Source organism: Papio anubis, chromosome 4, assembly GCF_008728515.1.
Source record: "Papio anubis isolate 15944 chromosome 4, Panubis1.0, whole genome shotgun sequence".
NCBI lineage: Eukaryota > Metazoa > Chordata > Mammalia > Primates > Cercopithecidae > Papio > Papio anubis.
In genome coordinates this window covers 103,621,629-103,641,592 of record NC_044979.1, presented here as the reverse complement: position 1 = coordinate 103,641,592, position 19,964 = coordinate 103,621,629, and the positions used below count along the sequence as shown (strand labels likewise).

The window sequence follows — 19,964 nt, the reverse complement described above, 5'->3', positions numbered from 1 at the left end:
ACCCATTCTGATCCCTTTTGTAAGCTTATGGTTTCCCAGGAACATTTATATTTGACCTGTACTCCATTCCAACCCCAAATTCTTTAGATGGAGGAACACAAAGTAGATTACCTGAAGTATTATAAAATGTGATCCTGGATGGAGATCATCAGTTTTAAAACAAAGCTAAACACTAATGATGTCTGATGGAGCCAGTCACCTTGACTAAGCATCAAAGTTTAGTTCAAGCAAAAGTTTCCAGTTACCTGCACTACTCAGAAGCAACTTACAAAAAAAATTAAAGACTGGAAAATCAAATTGATAACACAATTCCAGGGGAAAGCTGTTTCTGGTGGTGGTAAATTACATCACTTGGACCAGATTTCCCAGTGAGAACAACTGGAAAAGAACATATAAAAATCATTCCTTTGAAGGCACAGGAAAGCTAACATCATAGTGATAAATTACCGGGTCAAGATCCAGGGGACAATGAAGGCCCAAGAAAGACGAGCCCTGAGTTTAAGGCTGCCTTTTCCTCTGCGGTCGTTAGCTATGTGGCCTGCAACACTGAGCCTTCACTTATTCACCATCTCACACTATGACTTGCACTTATTTATATATTTCCACAAAAGGGGAAGTATGGGCCATGAAAGTACATTGGTTTAGAAGTCAGAAGACCTACACTGTGGCTTTATGTCTCTGGGAAAATTTAAGCTTTAAACATAAGCTTAATGTCTCTGGGAAAATTATTTTAGTTCTCTGTATCTCAGTTCCCTCATCAGTAAAAAACCAGGACAATATTTCCCTTGCCAGGTGCTTACTAAGATTTAATGAGACATATTTAGCAAATGCAGGTAGTTAATCCCATACCAATATTCTTACTTGTGAGAGTTCTCCCTGAAGTTTATCTTTTCTTTGCGGGTTCACTTGAATAACAGCAGCAGAAATAGCAGCAACAGCAACAGAAGTAAAAACTATTTTGGGGCTGGGCGCAGTGGCTCACACCTGTAATCCCAGCACCTTGGGAGGCCGAGGCAGGTGGATCACAAGGTCAGAAGTTCGAGACCAGCCTGGCCAAGATGGTGAAATCACTTTTTGTATTTTGTAAAAATATAAAAATTAGTTGGACGCGGTGGCAGGCACCTGTAATCCCAGCTATTCGGGAGGCTGAGGCAGAAGAATCACTTGAATCCAGGAGGCAGAGGTTGCAGTGAGCTGAGATTGCGTCACTGCACTCTAGCCTGGGCAACAGAGCAAGACTCCATCAAAAAACAAAACAAAACAAAACAAAACTATTTTAGACCTCTTATGTGCTGAGAATCTTACAAATATTATTTCAATTAATTCTCTCAACTACCCTATGAAGGGGTATTATAACTTCCAACTGAGGATTTAGATTTAAGGTACTTCACTGAAAATGTCATAATTATTAAAAGTGGGAGTTGTAATATAATCCAGGACTATATAGCTGTAAATACCACACTTGACCACTGTGGCCCAGAGCCCTTATTTCCCATTTCGTTATGTTTATCTTTCAATCTGTTATCATTAGGTCTGCTTAGGCTCCTTTTACTTTACTGGGCTCCAGAAATGACTTCTTCCCCTAGAAGATTCATGGTCATAATTAACATATGCACAGACCCAAAATTTAAATCAGCTTCTTTATCCAAATGAATAATCTGCATACAATTAAATGAGATTTTTACTGCATTAAAAAAAAAAAACAAAAAAAAGCACAATGGTCTGTGCCAGTTTGGTTAGGTCAAACTTTTACAAGAGTCCACCAAAGCTTTAAGCACCTTCAGAGACTACTGTAACTGACATATGGTTATAGCCTTTGGACACCATGGCTCCTGAAAATGTAACAATGGTCAGACATGATTCTAAGGAGTCTGAAGTACAAACACTCATTGCAGGTACTCATCATTGAGAATACTTGGAGCAGTCACTCCTATTATCAAGACATACAACACAATGGGTCACATAAGACTCCTCAAGTGCCCACATATTTGACAGAGTCTGGGAAAACTTTTATTGCCACCTAGGACAAGAGAAGAACCATATGAGTAAGCTAAAGGTATCAACTCCTCTCCTGACAATGATGTGTTCTTAACAATCTCAAAGAACAAGGAATAACTGAACTCAGGGAAAAAAGTGTCTAAAAATACATGAAACCACAGATTTAAGTGAAAAGCAGTACAGGTTTCTTTTCTTTCTTTTTTTCTCTCCTCCCTTTAATTACTTTGAATTTTTCAGGACCACCCAGAAACTTCACTATTTTAAGACATGGTTATTTATTTCTCTCTTGATCGGGACCGCCAATGGATATGAAACAGCTCCAGAAGGTCCACAGGCTAGATTTCTATTTCTATTTTCTTCCAATAGAAATCAAGTCTGGAGGAAAAAAAATATTTAGAATTGCATCTGGAATGACAGAGCTGCACATCATTCAATGTTAGTGTCATTTTTCACAGTTATCAAGCTAAGATAACAGCAGGGGAGCAGCACAAATCTCAAAACTGTAGAGTAACGGTGATGAAGTAGTATGTTTATCCACACATTCATCCGAATTTTAAATATCGTTGTCTATAAATAGTTTAAATTTGAGTCTATACAGTCATTTATTTTAAAAGTATTTATTTAGAGCCAACTAGTACAAGACATACTAAATACTGTGGGGTTTTTTTTTCCAAAAAGGTGAATCAGATATGGATCCTACCTTAAAGTAGCTTACACTCAAGTGATAATATAAGAATATATACAAAAATATAATGATATAGAAAATGGAATGTACTTAGAGAAGTAAAGTGCTTTAGCGATTATTTGTTTTAGCTCTCATGCCCTAGCCCCCATCCTAGAACAATATGAAGAATTATTTGTCAAATAAAAGTTATTCAGACAGAAAGGTCTATACAATAATGTAAATATAAATAATATAAAACTTTCCCAACAGTTTTGTACAAAAATTAATTATATAGCTTGAGTTCATTTTAGTGTTATATGAAGCAAGCCACAAGTTGATTAAATTTGCCAGCATTTTCTGGTATAGGCTTGAGCACAGACACATATAACTATAAAATATAAATCTACATTTATCCTTGTGAAATAGATTGGAGAAGAGTAAAAATTCACTTTGATCACTTGGTCCAAAGTTACTCCATCGAGTCAGACTGTTCATTTTTGTGAGGCCCCTTAATTTGGGTTCAAATCTTGCCTCTGTTATTTTCTAGATGTGTGGCCTTTGACTTATTTCCTCATCTATAAATTGGAACAAAGATAAAAGCACAAGTAGTTGACTTGAGAGCGGAGCCAAGAAGCGCCAATGGGGAGTGGCGAAGTGTGATGAACAGTGGAGAAAAAGCAATAAAGGGTATGCTGTTGAGCGGCAACTGGTGCTCACTCCTGCCAGAGAACTCTGGGGGATGGTGTATAACATAACTCTCACAGTTACCCGCATAAAGGATGAGGGAACCTGGGTATTAATCTACTAAGTCTATCAGTCATTGGCTGAGCATGGTGGCTATGTAGCCTCTGCCAAACAGGGACAGTCCTCAGGCAAAAACTGCAGGTGTTGAGCAGGTGGAAGCATTCAGGAATGGTGAGAGGTTAAGAGATAGGTATGGGACATGCACAGCATGTGCTACCACGGCCTACTTCAAAGGGGCATAGTGAGGATTAAATGAAATAACAGATGAAAAGTCTTTGATCAATGCCTAGCCCATAATAATGCTCAATAAAAGTTAATTTTCTTACATTCCTTGGCATATCTTATTTGGGTGTGTGTTTAACTCTTCTCCCATTTTCTTTACAAAATAGAGAAATTTAGTTAGTGAAATTCACTGGACTTAGTTCTAAGACTGCTAACCAATGTTTATGACCTTGAATTCAGACCCAATAGGTTAGAAAGGAACTAACAACTGCTGTTAAACAATACAAGTTAGATTTTTATTTCTCAGGCAGCTGGGGAGTTTCACCATTCCAAATGCAAGAAATGAAACATATTCCTGTTAACACTGTTAGTGACTTCACCCACAAATTCTTATTCATTGCTGTGGGTGAGAAGATCTGTGTTCACTCAGTTCTCACAAACTACTTATCAGTGAGATCTTAACCTAAATTTCCTATGTTATGCAATAGACCACATTTAAAATGATACCAATAGATACTCAATCTTCATTACTTCTCACTGTTTATACATGGCTTTCTCTTCAAAAAGCAACAACTGGTAAGACTTTCCCTATTTACTGTATATGAAATGTGCTTCTAGTCAAAAACACCTATTCCAAGATGGGAAGTCATGGACTTGCCTTTTTCTATGACTTCCTATGCCCAATTCAAATCACTCATAAATTCCCTCTTAATAAAAAAGACTGCAATGATCATTTCTTTACTCTGTGCTTACAAACATGTTCCATCAATTTTTTTTCTTTTTTTTTTTTTTTTGAGATGAAGTCTTGCTGTGTCACCCAGGCTGGAGTACAGTGGCACGATTTTGGTTCACTGCAACCTCTGACCCCCGGGTTCAAGTCATTCTCCTGCCTCAGCCTCCCCATTAGCTGGGATTATAGGCGCCTGTCACTGCACCCAGCTAATTTTTGTATTTTTAGTAAAGACGGGGTTTCACCATCTTGGCCAGGCTGCTCTTGAACTCCTGACCTCGTGATCCACCTGCCTTGGCCTCCCAAAGTGCTGGGATTACCAGTGTGAGCCACTGTGCCTGGCCTATGTTCCATCAATTCTAGGACATTTCTCCCCCACATCCCAGAAGTAGGATTGTGTCTTATACTCAGTGGTATATAACAACTTCTGGCTTTCAGGTTCTGGTCATGCTATAGTTTTCATTTCCTGAGTATGTACAGCCTTTATCTTAGCAGTCCATATCATGTCATGTCCACTGACTTGTGTGCAATGTGAATACTCCTCATTGAATTAATTACCATTTAAATTATCTTTTAAAACTACACCATGACTTATCATTGAGTAAAAAAGTTACTGTGTGCACAGAAAGGTATGGAAATAGTGTAGTTAGAAGTATAAAGTTGAACTGAGTGAGGCAAACATTCATAACTGAAGAATGACAGCAATTTCATATTTTCTCACAAAGCAAAAGCTAAGCTGTAAGCTTTCCAGGATGTGAGACAAGAAAATACACCCAGATAGAATAAACTGTGTTATGTTTTGTTATGGAAAGACACGCAGAGAGATCACTATCCTATGTCAAAGTCAAGCAATACAACTAAGGTCAGGAAAAAAAACTGGCAAATCCCTGAAACAGATGTGGTTTAATTAATTAATGTATCATGTAGGACTATTGTTAGAGCATTAAACATCAATTTGCCTAAAATTTCTTGCTGACTTTGGACAGAGGCCGCTTAACTTCAGGCAACATACAGTTCAACTGAGGAGGAAAAATGAAGTTTTGAGTTTAGTCAAAAAGGAAAGTTTTTGAAAGGATGTTAGAGGCTCAGAAAAAAGAAATCATGAAGGCAACAGTGGCACACTCAAGAAATGCTGCACGAACAATGCTCTTTGTAGTATACAGGACAATGCTACATGGAAAAACACAGCAATGAGCTGTAGTTTAAGGACCTGTCATGATTTAGGGGAATCAAACTTGGAATGTGAAGAAGTTTCAGGGATACCTTACTCAATTTATGTTGCTTGTATCTTTCTTCTTATTCAGGCACAAGAGTAACGTATGATAAAATTTATGTCTAAATACATCTAGGAGAGCTCTTTCAATAATAAAAAAATTTAAGTGATAAAACTATTATGTCATAGTTTAATTGGCAGTGTTTTTTTTTCCCCTGATTCATTCACAAAGCAATGCCATAACTTAGAGTAGATGGCATCTTATTGCTGAAATACAGTGGCAATAATAACTACCAATCTTTGATGCCTGTCACATGCCAGGCACCATTATTTGGCACTGCATGTACATTACCTCAATTAGTCCTTACAAAGCCTTAAGATGTATATATAGAGTGTCCTCGCGAAACCTGCACACCTTTGAAAAGTCGGTGCCAAATGAGGTCGTGCACCTAATGCAGTTTTTACAGCATTTAGCACCACTGTATTATTATTGTTGTTATTATTATTGTCTTCCAAAGGATATCAATAATTAAGCACCAAAACCCTGAATCTGAAATGATAGTGAAGATACCCCAGGGAAATTCAATGTGTAGTTTAACTCATAGAGAACAAACCATTTTTAGTTACTTTGTGTAAGCAATATAATTTGGATATATATTTGCATATCTTATTGAAGGAGAAAAAATTTATTATATATTTTTCTCACTCGATGTTTATTATGTTATAGTAAATCATTTACAGTACCCAAAGCTAACGAAGGCTGGATTCCATTGTTTAACTTTTTTAAAATACAGGAAATTCCCTCTGTAACAGCTCCCATCCTGACCCTGTGAAAGGGGTGAGCCTGTGGTTCTGAGCACCTCAGAAACAGCCATTTCCTCACTCTGTATAGACGGTGTTTTCCATCAAACTCCAGTTACCCCTTGATGAGAAAGGTACTAAAGAACCACATTCATTAACTTTCTTAATATCATGTTCCCCTTCTGTACCATTTGTTTGCTGGTTCAGTAAGAATATAAAAAGGAAGCAACCTGAAATCAAATCCGAATGGCCACTCTCACCTCTCCAAAGCAGAACCAGTCCTTGGGGAATAGTCTAGTTCACCACTGTACAGATAAGGAAACCAATACTCCGTGAGTTCCACCACTTTCTAAGGACACAAAGCTAGTTAAGTATTTGTTCCAAAAGGGATTTGAACCCACAGTCTGACCTAATTCTGTTCAACTGATATGCCACAGTTCATATTTTTCAACTATTAGCTTTTAGGTTGCTTTCAGTGCTTCATAATTCTAAATGTAAACATTATGGTACCAAATGGATTTTAGTTTACTGCTTTTAGCACATTAAGTTAGATGACTGATGCCAAGTATAAGATTTGTTTTATGACTGACATTTTCTTAGAGGACTCTCAGGAAAGACCATATCAGAAATAAGTGGGTATGTCTATTTCACCATATGTCTGTCAGCACTATATAGTAACAAATTTGGCTAACTCAATATAGGTGAAGGGTACCTAACAGTTGCTTTCACTTGTATATATTCATCACTGCTAAGATTGGAACTTTTTGTGTATACTGACTTGAATTATGAGGATATGTGAATGAACATATATATGAATATTTATTTATGGTGGTTTGACTATAATCTATCTATATCTTTTAATATCTGTACAGAAGAGACCAGGTTTTGCTCTTATAAAACCCAAAAATGTTTGAAGTATCTTAGAAAAAGGGGAGGGGTGTGGAAACAGAGGTAGTACACTTCCTTTTCAAAAACTGATTAAAAACTACACAGTTGTTAGACAAGCATCTGTAATTATGTGAGACATTATGAAAATAAATGGAGTATCAAGCAATACTTGTATACAACTATATGTTTAATTGCTTTAATTCTGTGGGGATGTAGAAGAATATTTCCTTATATTTATTAGAATATAGGACAAGTACAAGTACAGAAAATAATTTTAGAGTATTTAATGACAAATAAATTGTATCACACCCTCCAAGTGAAATTCACAAGAGAATGGGAAGCCAGAATAAAGAGGGAGGAAATGAACATTGATTTACTTCTTAAAGAGAATATATGGAAGGGTAGAGAGAGGACACGATTTTAAGTGAAGAAAAAAATCCCTCTTCACTCTGGCTTGATGGAAGAAGCTGTGTACCCATGGTTCACCTTTCCCAGAATGAAGGGGGTAGCCGGGGAGTCACACAAAATGAGCTTTAGAAATCAGATATGGTAGAGCCAAGTGACTGAAGGTCCTCAATGCCTGGCACTGGAGTTCAATCTGAACAGGGGCCAAAAGAGCCATGTCAAGTGTGTACACAGCTGTGTGATGGGAGAGCACTGGGCTGTGAGTCCAGCAAAGATGTGGGGGGCACACCAATGCAGAGACACGGGCAAAAAGGCTACTTTGGATGCCAACACAGAAGGTTTTCAGGTGCAAAAACAGGGCCTGAGCCAAGGGGCTTTCCCAGAAAGATTTCCAAATGAACAACAGCGGGCCAGGGAGATGAACTGAACACAGAGATGCAGGGAGACACAGAGCCACATGTTGTGGTCCACAGCACAGAGGGCGTGCTGCTTTTAAAGGAAGGAAGGCCAGCAATTTCCATGTATATGTTTCTAAAACAATGTACTGTCACAGAAATGTTAAAATAATCTCTTTGTAATTAGTAGACTCAAACTAGGTCAGGGAAAGGTATTTTAAGAAAACTGAATTAATATAAACACACCTCTAGCCAGGAATAAAATTGGTAAGCATTATGAAGTTGATGATGATCACTATTTTCCTCACTGTGATTGTTTGAATTTAATTATTACACTATTCACATTTAAATCCTACTTTATTTCACGGAGGATTTGAAAAGGCATACAGAGAAAGTGACACTTCAATTAATGCTTTATTTGGTTATTTAGTCTCCTTATTTTAAAATGCATAAATAGCAAATGTGTCCATTAAAGCACCCTTCAATATTTGATGTAAAGAAAGTTTTTAAAATTACACATCAAAACTTGTGCATTGTATTCTACTTGACTTCTATCCTATACTATATTCTACAGTACTTCAACTATTTCACTTTTTCAAAACAGCAAGAAAACCATCAAAAAGGCTCTAAGATATACTCAACTGTAGTGAGACAGAATATTATACAATTAAGTAATATCAGTTGCATCTCACTAGCAGCAACACAGGGTACGTGGTCATTATAACATGAAACTAGTTCTTTCATGTTTATCTTGCCGGCTAAGATCATGGGAATTACCAAAATATTTACTTTCTGCACTATGTTCCCATAGACAGTTATAATTGGGATGATACTTTAACAGTCACAAAGGCAGACTTAATACTGACACCAGACTTCCTCCTTTTGTTTGCCTTTTAAGAAGAGGTCATTAATAATGGCAATGATTAGCCATTGCAGTCATCACTCAACCCAGACAGCAAGCACAATGGCCCTTACATCAAATCTGACCTATGACGTAAAAGTCTCTCAACTTTGTAAGCGAGCTTTGATAATTCCCTCCACACAATAGCATTTCCTATTATAAACATCTGTTTTCTCACATGAACCACGTTGAACATGTTAAAAATAAGTTTCTCTTTCCATATCAGTTTGTAAAAGGGATAATCAATCAAGAAATAAGGCTGAAGGCCCAAGTCTCCTTCCCCCACTGATGTAAATTTCCATCCTAACTTTCCCAGGGGATTTTTAAGTTCAGTACTAGGGAAGGTAACTATTAAACCCTTAAGAACACAGTAAAGCTTTCCTTCTTCAAATTATAGATAATATCTACTAAAGACATTGAATGTACTTTAAAAGAAAAGAAATAGTCAGGCATAATGCTAAACAATGTGCTAACCAATTCCTTCCAACTCTAGGATTCTACGCAATCAGGTCCCCAAATCAGTGAACTATTGCTCTTTTCATTAGAGATTCCTCTGGAGTCAGGTGAGCATAAATGAATATTAGAACAGACGTCTGATACAGGCAGTTTGGAAATATCAATACTGCTCCTCCTTGTTCTCTTGCCATAAGCTGAATGAAGAATCTTAGTCATTTAAGCTGTTTACTAAGATAATGAGAAGCAGATTTGTACAGAGATCAGGAAGGGCAAAGAGGATTCATCTACATACCAACTCCAAGTGACAGTGACCACTTAGAATGCTGTATTCAAAAGGATTCTGAGACCATGTGCAGGCTCAACAGAAAAAAATTCAACATGGTTACAATGTTTACCAAGGCCACATGGGGAATAGTAACAGCAGCACTTGTGCCAGCTTCTTGCCTCTCTTATATGCATACATCTCCCCGAAGAAGTTTCTTCTTCCTAAAAGTGTCTGGTTATTGCAAATCTGAACAGGCTGAACCTAGGATACCACAAGTAAGTACTGCAAATGCAAACACCATGGTATAACTTAATGTCAGTATCTTACCCTACTTTCATTAGTGTGTCAAAATGTGCTGAGGTGGTTAACTCAACTGATAAGATGTTTTTTCTCTTGATGACTGACAATGCTATGCAACAGAACTTTCTGCAATAACGGAAATGTCCTATATCTGGGCTATCCAGTGTGGTAGCCACTCATTCACATGTGGCTATTGTGTAGCTGAAATATAGCCAGTGTGTTCTTAATTTTATTTCTTTGTATTTAAATTTCACGTGGCAAGGGGCTATCATATTAGGCAGCACAGGACTAGAATGTTTGCTTGCAATGTTAAAGTAAATCCACAGAGGATTGGCTCTAAGTCTGTTTTGCTTCCTGAGGTATGCTATGTGCCTAGAACACTGCCTAAAACGTAGTATGTGCTAAGATATTCACTGAATGAATAAATGAGTAAAGAGATTTGTCCTATCAGGTCATCCTGAAGTATGGATGGTTTTGCATCTTTCGGCTTCTGTGCAGCATTATTAGAGGGAGATGTGTGTAATATCACAATTAAACACTCTCTCAGACTCAAACCAGTAGCACAGCCCTCACTGGGCTTAGTAGATAAAGTATTTTCCATAGAACTTCAAGCAAACAGAGGGTCAATGGAGACACGTTTAAATTTTGCATTGAGAATTCAAATACCCTGAAATATCCCCAGCTCCTAATCTGAAAGATATGAAAACAATTTATTTTAAAATTGGCCAGTCTGATACTCTGCTGGAACATTATTTTGGATGGCACTTCTTTACCATCACAGGAAGATGGTAGGGACAATAGTAGGTTATCAAACAAAACCGAGGGTAAGAGCTTTTTTAGGAGACACCAAATAGAACATTTAATGTTCTTCTATAATGAAAAGGGGTATCCCTACAAAAAGACATCTGGCACATATAACTTTCAGCACCTTTAAAAATTTACTTATAACAGTCTGCAATACCAGCATTTATTTGCCCCAAAATAGTATTGAGGAGTGACAAAAATGGAAAGGCATTATTAAAGAGACAGATCACAGACAACGATTAATTCTGCTCCAAATGAAGCGGCATTTTAAACAAAATACTGTCAATATAGAGTGGAGAACGTTACTTTTCATTAGCAATAGCACATTCTAAATATTTTTGCATTGTGAACCTGATGTCATTAGAGAGAAAATACCCAGACTTGGCTATTGCATTTGGCTGCCTTTTAACACATGCCATCAAAATAACAACAAATCATTACACAGTGCTGTCTGAAACATAAACAAAACATCTTCTGAGCACTTTCTTTCACCTCTCAATACTTGTGGGGACATGTGACCTTGAGCTGAGAGGCTCTTCTGAAAATGTTGTCCACATGTCTAAAGTTTTCCCCCTCACATGTGTACTCTGCCATCCACCCTCAACCAAACCATCTAAATTACATTCAGATTTTTGTGGTATCATAATAACTTCAATATGGGATATATTTTCAACATTCTGGTAAGAGAGTCCTTTCTTCCCTGCCTCACCCTTCTTCCAAGTTATTTCAGGTTTGCATATTTCATTTTCACATCTCAGTGGGATACCCATCATATAACATTTATTTGTGAGGTCTAAAGGCATAATGTGGGGGATTGTGAACTAGCATGTCAAAACCACATACTGCATGCGTATGTCTTAAAGAATGAAAAAGGATTCCTTTTTTCTCAAGATGTATAAGCTGTCTCAACAGTATAAGTCCAAAGCGAATACCACAACCTAATTAAAGATGAAGAGCATAACAAGCAGTATTAAAATGTCTTTTTTGATTCATTCTTCTCCAAGTTATGTTTTTATCAAATGTCTTGTCTCATTAATGACTCCAAAGACATAATGAGTATACATACCTTCTAATCTCACCAAATTCAGAAGAGAGTTGAAAGAATTTTCTTCTACATGTTTTGGGGGCTATGACAGTGGAGAATGTACAGGCAGGGTAGAAAGGGACTTTCAGAAGAGACTAAGTCCATTCACCTGCCTACAGGGATAAGCATGCTTATATATTCCCAGATGAATAAGACTTTTAAAGATCTCTCAAGTAAGAAATACCACAATCTCTTCTGGGTACCAATTCCTACATTTAGAACATTTATTTCTAGGAAGGTCTTCCTTTGAGTTTAACCATGCTTCAGGGCCAGCTTCATGAGCATTCAAGCTCTGCAGTCACAAAGGGGCTCATGCTCAGAAGGACCACCTGCCAGCCCTGCCTGGCTTAGTGTTTTGTTGTCACCATCTTGAAATTTTTAATAATTTTACCTCTGAACTTGTGTTTCCTAAATGAACTATGATGGAGCAATGAAGCACATGTATGAAAAGGGAAGATATATGCAGTATGCATGCCCCCTTTCTCCTTTCTGCCTCATTCACATGTAGCCCCATGAGCTCTGAATTCCTGTGGCCCCATGATGAATAGGGGTTCAGGGAGACTCAAAGCAACTCAAAGGACGGCATGTTATGTCTAGACTGATTAAGTGGGGACACTGGTAGCCCTGAGAGGCTTTCCATGAGAACCAGATACATTTTGAATAAAGAAGGAAGGCAACAGAGTTCAAAGCAACAGGAATGACTGAAGAAGCCTATTGTATCTTTTCTTACTCCTGTTACTTCCCCTCTATTACCGAGTCACTTACAGTGAAAATGATAACATAGAAGGAAAGAAAAAGAATGATACATAGTTCCTTTCTCTTTCAGTTCTTCCTTTCTCATCAGTAAGCTGAAGGTAGAGAGCACAGGAAGATAGGCACACATCAACAAATGAAATAAAAAGTTAAGTCTGGTGATTCCACAGTTCTATAAGAACAAAACACATGTGCAAGTACAAGCTACAAAATATAAATTGTGTAATTTTGTTGATTCTGCATATGAGTCTAATGCTGTCATATTTGTATTTCAAAGAGGCACTGCACATTACAAAGACCAATGGTAAAATTCACACTAACAATTTAAATTTTTAATTTTTCTTACTTAGAACATAAAATAGCAAATAAAAAACGCCATGACAAGTCAGGAGAGATACCGCAGAAACAAAAATGCTTTGCTTTTAGTACCGTTTTAACAGCACTTTAGCACTTTTCCCCTAATTTTTGAACAAGGAGGTCTGTGTTTTCATTATGCACTAAGCCCCGCAAATTACGTAGCTGGCCCTGACTCGCTTCCTCATGCTCCAGATTACATCCACTGCATCTGTTCTTCGAGGTCACCATTTGTTAGTTTTCACCCTTTCCTTCGTTCATCTACACCACAAATATTGACTGCTCTGTGCTCAGGCACTGTGCCAGGTACTGAGGACACAAAAAGGAGTAAGATATTATCATTCCCCTTAAGTGTAGTTGTGAAGATGGACAAATAACCATGGAAAGTTAATAAGACTGGGCCAGGTGTGATGGTTCATGCCTTGTAATCCCAGCACTTTGGGAGGCCGAGGCAGGTGGATCACTTGAGGTCAGGAGTTCAAGAACAGCCTGGCCAACATGGTAAAACTCTGTCTCTACAAAAAATACAAAAAAATTAGTTGGGCATGGTGGCATGTGCCTGTAATCCCAGCTACTCGGGAGGCTGAGGCAGGAGAATCGCTTGAACCCAGGAGGCGGAAGTTGCGGTGAGCTGAGATCGCACCATTGCACTCCAATCTGGGCAACAGAGCAAGACTCTGTCTACACACACACACACACACACACACACACACACACATACACAAAACTGATCTTGCATGACTTTAGTGAGGACAATAAATAATAAACATAAAATGTACAAATCACTTCTAGTAATGATTGCTAACCTTTAGCACTCTATTTAATTATCTCATTTACTTCCTATTACAACTTATTAGGTAGGTCCTATTATTGTTTCCATCTTACAGCTACAGAAGAGAGATTTAGAACAGTTAAGAAATTGAACCACAGTGATTTTGTCACTAAGTGATGGAACCAATAAATGAAGTCACTCAAACCCGTTTGACTACGAAATCTGAGTTCATAAGTGACAGCTATCATTCTTATTAATATAATCCTAACCATTATTTATTTTCTAGTATTACAGTTGTGTCTCCATTTCTAGTTTCTCAAAGGTCAATTTTAGTTGCAATTTTGTCAATCAACTTATAATATATCATTCACCACTAAACAAAAATGTGTATTCTTTTTTTTTTTTTTTTTTTTTTGAGGTAGAGTCTAGATCAGTCCCCAGTCTGGAGTGCAGTGGCGCGATATCAGCTCACTGCAACCTCCGCCTCCCAGGTTCAAGCGATTCTCCTGCCTCAGTCTCCCGAGTAGCTGGGATTACAGGCATGCGCCACCACGTCCAGCTAATTTTGTATTTTCAGTAGAGATGAGGTTTCCCCATGTTGGTCAGGCTGGTCTCAAACTCCTGACCTCAGGTGATCCACCCACCTTGGCCTCCCAAAGTGCTGAGATTACAGGTTTGAGCCACCATGCCCAGCTCAAAAATGTATACTCTAACTTTTTCCAATTTACTTATTAACAGTTTGGTTAGCACATAAAATATAGCTTCTTCTTTTTCTTTTTTTAATCTGACAATCATCTGACCTAACTGTAGAAAATTCAATTCAGCTAATAAAACTGTGGTTTTGAAAATTACATTCATGATCTTGTTCACTAAAACATAGGCAGACAGACCTGTGTCCAAATCCTGGCTCTACAGCCAGGGTTTCAGAAAAGTACTTAACTCTTAAAGCCTAAATTTTCCCATAGGTAAAATGCGGATGGAAGCAGTACTTTAACTACCTCATTGGCCCATGCTTAAGAGTAAATAATTCTTACAAAACACTTAAAATAACACCTGGGACCTAATAACCACTCAAAAAATTGTTAGTTTTACTATTACTATTTTTAGTTCTCAAATCTAGGTTTTAAAATGGATTTGAAATGATTTCCCCTTGAAATGTTTTCCTCCAATACGAAGAACTAAGTTTAAGGGTCTTGTAATTTCCGAGACATGTATTTTTTTTTTGGTAAATAAAAGCACACAAAAAGTCCCCCAGAATGGCCTGTGCTGGTCACATATACCTCTACAATTCAAAGGATCTCAGATGTTTTAATTTAAATAATCCTTTCCTGAAAATGCCAAATACTACCCTCATTTTTTCTCTTTTCAATCTAAACTGCCTATTCTAGGATTAAGGGTAAAACAGTTTATAAACTACACATAAAGAACTCTATAAATGTAAGGAACTATTCACATCAGTTTTAGCGAGGCTATCTCCATTCTCTCTAACCTTTGAAGTGACACTTAAATTTAAGAAGGTTGAGCAAATTAAAATGGCCGAAGTGTTTTCTCTGGCGAAAAAGGAAAGGATTAGCTAATCTGAAGGTTACTGCCGTCATCCAGACTGTCAAATGACTGTTTCCCTGGCCTCTAAGTGATTGAAGAACACATAAAAAGTAGACTGGACCACATAAAAATTGACTATATACCTATTCTTAAAATAGCTCTACAGAAAAAGGCCTTTGTTTGACATTTGTACTATGGTTTAAAGACAAGGAAAACAGCATTTTTGTAAAAAATCAAACCCTTATTTGATACCTTAGAAAACCTGATAGCCATGTGATATCTTCCTAAAACTGAAACTTCAATAATGCTGGCTGTTCCCACCATAGGCTTTCAGGTCCTTACCAATTCTTGAGTGTCTTCTTGTAGCGGCAGAAATGCCGCTTCCAGAATCGCAACCTGGTCAGCACTAAGCTTCTGCCACAGCCCGATCAGCAGAATCACCAAATGGGTGGCACTCTTCAGCCTGGTGAATGACTGGAACAGATTGCCTTGGTTTTCCTCCACTGCATCTGCTAGAGCGATTACCTGCAGATATTACAAACTTTGGTTAGGGATAATTTCACAATTCTTGAGCCCTCAACAAATTACGTCTGGCACACTTTTGTTTTTCTTTAACATAACTTGATGAACTTTGTCTTCCACAAACACAAGCTATGTTGAGTAATAAAAGAGTTATCATTCATCTGCTCACTTCCTTCTTTAAAAAAAAAAAAAATGCCCACAGTAATTCCAAATCTATATGGCCAGAAGTGGAAAATATCCATGAAATAAGCTTAGCAGGAACAGGGTTCAGTGTCTGCTTTGCCATCTATTGACCTTCTTCAATATATGGTAATATAAGTAACCTCGAATAAAGTTATCACAGTCTTTATTACCAGCCACATAGATTAATCAGTTTAAACATTCTCAGAAGAATAATTGCATTTGCCTTGTAGTTCAAAATAACTTCATTACACTTTTTTCAGAACATTGTCTTCCTCTAATATTAGTCTTTAGATGCTACATGGTAATGGGATATCTAATATTTCTTTATTATATTTAAAAGGTAGATAATGTTCAAACATTTGACCAGTTGAGTAATGTCATTTTTAACACAAATGTCAGGCACCAGCCCACGGGGACCTGAAAGAAAAAAAAAAAGTTCAGGGTGTGTTAGCTTTTCAATGCCAAATCTACTTAGGATAAAATTGGCAGGAGTGAGTAGAATTGACTTTTTTTCATCCTTTTGAATAATCCTGTGGAAAAAAGAACTAAAGCAACAATTGGATGAAACATTCAAAACTGCCCATTGGTGTTTTATTTTAGTTTAATGTCTTGGTGAATTCTGTGCTCATTAAAAGTAATGAACTGACTGCCGCAGAGGCTCAAGGCGTCTGACAGTCCCCAGAACAGCATTAGTAAAAGCCAGGGCCATATGAGCTCCTTTCTACAAGCCCCCACCAGCTTGGGAGACCGGAGTTCAGATGAGTCTCAGAAGTCTGGTGCAGATGATCCATTTGGTGATATTTCATGGTTTATTGACACGGGCTCAAAGGGCTTGTTAAAAAATCATCATTCAAACAAGTAGAATGTACAGCTGTGTGGTCTCCCAAATTCCATGTTGGGAGAGGGGCTGTACAGAAAGAGCCCTCAGAGTGTCTCGGAGACACTAGAAAAGAGATGTAGACAGAGCAACTGAAGGTCCTTGCCTGAAATCGCTGGGGTGACCAAGATTCTTTGCCACTTGGCTGAGGGCTTGCAGGAGTTATAAAAGGCAATCACAATTCACATTTAGCTCTACAGGGAGGCATGGGAGTTTAAATGAAGACTACCATAACGTAAAGTGCATTACTTGCTATGCGCCTAGTACTGTGCTACTTCCCAATTACATTCAAAAGAAGTACACAATATCTTACAGTCCACAAGGATCTTATACTTTGCTGGAAAGAAAACATACATACACAACCAATTAGTGGGAAGAAACATTACTATAATAATGTCCTAATTGTGCAGAACAGAAAGTAAGTGTGAAAGAAGTTAGCAAAGGGACGGATTACTGTGGGCCAGAGTTAATATCCCTGGGGCCTCTTTTACTCAAACGGAGCTTGGAACTCATCCCTTCCCCATTACTTCAAGAAGTCCCCTTGAAGAGATGGTAAGAGCCCACTTTCCTTAAACCAAAACACCTGGAATCGTGTTCCTCCCCCACCCCCACCGTGATTCCAATGGACTCCTGTTAAAGTCTGAGTTTATACTCTTTTTCTTCCTGTGAATGTTACCAATTAAGCCTCATTGTGGGGCCATCACATTATGACGCAGATGCTTATTGTCAAAAAGTCCAAATCATACAAGGATCAAGGTCATAAACACCCACTGAATGCCAGATATGTGCAAGAATTTGCGGGAAGTACTGTAGGGAATTCAATGGTGACAGATCTAATCTCCACCTTCAAAGAGTTTGTAATAGAGAAAGGAAAATAGGTCAAGGAGGCAAATATTGACCACATAAGGAAGACCCTATAGGCTATAAAGGAGAATTCCACTAACATTGCGATTATTATGTGAATAACTATCCCTCCAATTAATTGAACATAGGCCACAGGCCAAGCATTCTGCCCTGTGCCATACAGGTATCAGTGTCTTCAATCCTCACATCTCCCCTGCAACTTAGTTGACATTTTCTTTCACAGATGAGAACTCTGAGGCTCAGGAAATATAAGGTATTTGCTCAGGACTGTACGCAGGGTGTGCAAACTGTGCTCGAGCTTTGACGGGCCCGAACTTGTTTAATGCTCTGCTGTCTCTGCCTTGAAATTCTTAGTAATTTTATTTTTGAGCTTGCATTTTGCAAGTAAAATTGATGGGGCAATGGAGCATGCACAGGTGCAGAGGAATCATACTTACATTTAAAACTGCATTAATATAACGATTAATGGTAAAATTCATGCTAATTATTCAAAATTTTAGTTTTTTCTTACTTAGAAAGCTACTAAAAAGAAAATAAGAAAACACCATCAGAAGCTGTGAAAGAGAGAGTACTGAAGAAAACAAAAAGCTTTGTATTTTAGTGGTTGTTTTAGCAGCCCTTTCTTCCTGCCTGTTGAACAAGGGCCCCTCATTTTCATTTTGCACTGGGATCCACAAAATAAGTAATCAGCCTGACCATCACCTAATAGATGAAAGAACAGGATTCAAACTTCGGAGTCTGTCTCACTCCAAATCTTGTTTGGGACCTTATGCACGTTGTAGGTTCAGAGATGGGCATACTACTACTAGCTGAGTGTAGGGGGCCTTAGGAAGGAAGAGGTAGAGAAAGAAGCAGTGGTATGCCAGAACTAGCTCATTCAGCTCCTCCCACATCAGGGGAAAGAACCTATTGTTCAGTTTTCAGAAATTTTGCAAGCCAGCTGTTACACATGGCCATTACTAACAATTAAATCACATAAACTTAAAACTAAATAAATTATATTTAAAACAAAGGTAATAAATACTCAACATTCATTACTTCCTATTATTATCTGGTCTCTTGAGGTTATTTGGGCCTATTGTATCCATATGTTGGAAACACTTTGCAATGGTCTACGGTTTACATTTCTTCCCAACTCTGCATTCACGGACCTCACATTGGTAGCCTGAAATCAGCCATGGTGGAAGTATTTACTACATGAAAATCCACAAAAGTTACAAAGTCAGTCTTCCTACCCTTCCCCTTCTTCCCCAGAAAGTCTCTTGTTAACTATTTACTAGCACACCAGTGAGAAGAGGTATCTGCAATTTGTCCTAAGAATAGATGTTGAAGGCTGGGTGCAGTGACTCATGCCTGTAATCCCAGCACTTTGGGAGGCCAAGGTGGGCGGATCACGAGCTCAGGCATTCGAGACCAGCCTGGCCAACATGGTGAAACCCCGTCTCTACTAAAAATACAAAAATTAGCTGGGCATGGTGGCGTGTGCCTGTAATCCCAGCTACTCGGGAGACTGAGGCAGGAGAATCACTTGAACCAGGGAGTCAGAGGTTGCAGTGAGCCGAGATTGTGCCACTGCACTCCAGCCTGGCGACAGAGTGAGACTCCATCTCAGGAAAAAAAAAAAAAGAATAGATATTGAATAAGGCCAGTTTAGGCACAGTGTCTGATGACATTAAAAAGGTAAGCTGGGCACTGTTGTAGAGAAACCAAAATGTCACAGTGAAAGCATGCACTTAACTCTGTAGGCACTGGGGAGCCACAAAGTATTTTGACTGTGGGTGTTACTTGATGGAGGCTGCACTCTAAGCAGCTATCAGAGCATAACAAAAATTTGGGGCATTTTCTGGACTTAAAGGATGCTTTTATGCACGTTCCTCACTATCAAGGGAAAATCCTCACTAAGTGCAACAACATGTCAGTTCATGGACCCACCCAACTCGCTAAACATAGCTGTGATGGAAGAATGACTTCTCAGTGAGACAGCAGCCCAAGCCACAGGATCTTTCCTGAGCAAGGCCCAAAATATATCAATTGGAGAGAAGCGTCGTCTAAGTCTCAGTCTCATTGGATATATTCCTGTGCCATTGTGGAAAGAGTCTGCTATCCCCAAATGGTCACAGAAACTGGAAAGAAATGGGATAAACAATTCCTTATGTAAATTACCCCCAAGGAAAATCTTCCTGACCTACTGGCCAGCATGAAATACTAAACAGATCTCCATGTT

The 19,964-nt window shown here is 38.3% G+C and overlaps 1 protein-coding gene across 12 annotated transcripts in view; it reads right to left on the bottom strand.

Moving 5' to 3' along the window:
• Positions 1-19,964, bottom strand: part of BBS9 (Bardet-Biedl syndrome 9) — a 583,258-nt gene that overhangs the window by 102,288 nt on the left and 461,006 nt on the right. For all 12 annotated transcript variants that reach the window (XR_002520717.2, XM_021935217.2, XM_021935215.2 and 9 more), the window contains one exon: positions 15,637-15,819. Coding sequence is in view for 11 of the 12 variants with exons in the window: in XM_021935217.2 (XP_021790909.1) it covers positions 15,637-15,819 (183 nt within the window). In the remaining variant the exon portion in view is untranslated. The remainder of the gene's footprint in view (positions 1-15,636; positions 15,820-19,964) is intronic.